The sequence below is a fragment of the Montipora capricornis genome, chromosome 2, assembly GCF_036669925.1.
Source record: "Montipora capricornis isolate CH-2021 chromosome 2, ASM3666992v2, whole genome shotgun sequence".
Taxonomy (NCBI): Eukaryota; Metazoa; Cnidaria; class Anthozoa; order Scleractinia; family Acroporidae; genus Montipora; species Montipora capricornis.
Window position 1 is genome coordinate 52,474,523 of NC_090884.1, and position 2,087 is coordinate 52,476,609.

Sequence of the window (2,087 nt, forward strand, 5' to 3'; positions counted from 1 at the left end):
AAATCCAGTTGGTAAGCTACGAAAGACTGTCACATTAGAAAAACGTTTTTACAAAAGAAATTACCTATGCTATTGCTGAAAACTTTAACCGTTGAAAACGCAGTGTAAATACAGAAAATACAGGTAGAATCTCTAACTGTAAACACCGTATACGAGCGCAGTGCTCGACTTTCCCGAAGGAAAGGACGATGCATATAAATATGAGGTCGATTTAATGAAGCAAAACAACATTTTCCTCGTAGGCGAACGCTTCCCGCTCTCGTAAATTATAGCCACTGATTCCTACGCTCTGAAAAATTCAGTAGCAGAGACAAAAGACAGTAAGGATGATACAAATACATATTTGACAGTGACAGTGTTAAATATTCCATTTTGAGTTGCATAATTATGCCAGCCTTTATTTCAGAGAATGGCGCGAAAAAGACGCTAATTCCAGGATTGCCTTCAGGAATACCGGGTGTGTCGATTCCAGTACCCTCTGGCAATGTTAGCACTGTCCGTAAGCAAAACATTTTAATGTCTTTAAATGATAATGAATTTTGTAAGTAGCATATGGACAAAAATGAAAAAGGACCATTCTTACCTAGATATCTAATAATGGCTTTATTCTCAAATATACTAGCAATGGCACTTGCCACCAATCAAGTACTTTTTCTCGCTCAGTCTGAAAGAAATCGAAGGGGTCGTTATTCGAGATTGCAATCACTGAGCTTGCGAGGGGTCGGAGATTCGAATACACTTTGGTACCTTTTAGTTCATCCCTTAGGGGCTGGGCGATCCCTCTTTCGTGTATCTCCTTTCGCAACCCATCAACACGTAACATTTTGCAATGACCTTGTTCGCAGGCTAACTGACGCTGAATTTCGAATGACTTCGACTCAAGTAAAATACGTTTTTCAATTATTTTCAGCTGTGATAACTGGTAACAATTCTCTAGTGCATGCTGCCACGGTCGGTGCGTATGCTGGAGCCCAAGTCAGGTGTCTTTAGTGGGGCCAAGGCAGGGGCAAAGACTGGAGCAAAGGCTGGAGCAGAGGCAGGAGCTAAGTCTGGCGAGGAGGCAGGAATTAAAGCCGGCGAAGAAGCCGGAAAAAGAATCGCCCACATGATCGCATTGGAAACAGTTCAGAAGAGTTTAATGGCACAAATGCAGAGTGGCCGTGTTTTTAATATTTTTGGACAGAAACCAACTGAGAAGCCAACCGACGCAGGGGGAGGCCAAGCTGGGGCTGAAGGGGCAGCTGGAGGCAGGCGGAATGGGGGTTGCAAGTGGTGCTGCTGGTGCAACGGGAGGTGCAACGGGGGGTGCAACGGGAGGTGCAACGGGTGGTGCAACGGTGGTGCTGCAGGTGGTGGCGGGGCCAGTGCTGCGACTGGAGCTGGAGCTGGAGCTGGAGCTGGAGCATTAGGACAGACTGGTGCAGGTGCTGGTGTGGTGCTGAAGCAGCTGCAGGTGCGGGAACCTTCAGTAGGAGTTAGTGCTGGAGCACAGGCAAGCTTAAGTGTTTTGGTGTTACCTCCGGTGTGCCTATCGTGGTAGGTGTCATGAAGGGAATCTCTGGTGGCTCCATAGCTGCAAGTGGAGCCGGCATAGCTGGAGCAGGGGCACAATCAGGGGGAGGAGCTGGAGCAGTTGCTGCAATATCCGCATCTGCTATTGCCTCAGCCAGCGCTGCAGCAGCAGCATCTGTTACCGCCAGTGGAGCGGTAACAGCGTGTAAGTACACAATTTATTGCAATACCACAATAATAGTGACAATATAATTGACGAGTCGAGTTTCGTCTCTTAAAATTACATTGTTGACCTTCTGCTTCGTAGGGGCGCTCTTCGGTCGAGTTTTTCAGGTGGATGGGTTAAAAGCAAATAAAATGTTCACAATGTTGGTGGCAGTTTAGGCTATCAACACCGACGCGAACACAGTAAAACCCCACGTGTAAGAAGCTTCCATTTTAAAGTTTAGCTTAAACAGGTTCTTACACAGATGGTAATACAGAAATTTAGGCTAGATTTTTACTTTCTGAAGAAAAATCACGTTGTAGATAGCAGAATTTAGTGGTTTTCGGCCTTAGTCTCCTATGACAGCAAT

General features: G+C 46.1%; 1 protein-coding gene across 1 annotated transcript; it reads left to right on the plus strand.

Moving 5' to 3' along the window:
• The first annotated feature begins 961 nt into the window (after positions 1–961).
• Positions 962–1,540, plus strand: LOC138037496 (circumsporozoite protein-like). The gene has a single exon (XM_068883414.1). It carries the CDS (start codon positions 962–964, stop codon positions 1,538–1,540), a length of 579 nt encoding a protein of 192 aa, XP_068739515.1.
• Positions 1,541–2,087: the final 547 nt, after the last annotated feature.

Bases quoted from the DNA above. Each gene is read 5' to 3' on its own strand.
- LOC138037496 (XM_068883414.1), top strand. From the start codon at position 962: ATGCTGGAGCCCAAGTCAGGTGTCTTTAGTGGGGCCAAGGCAGGGGCA.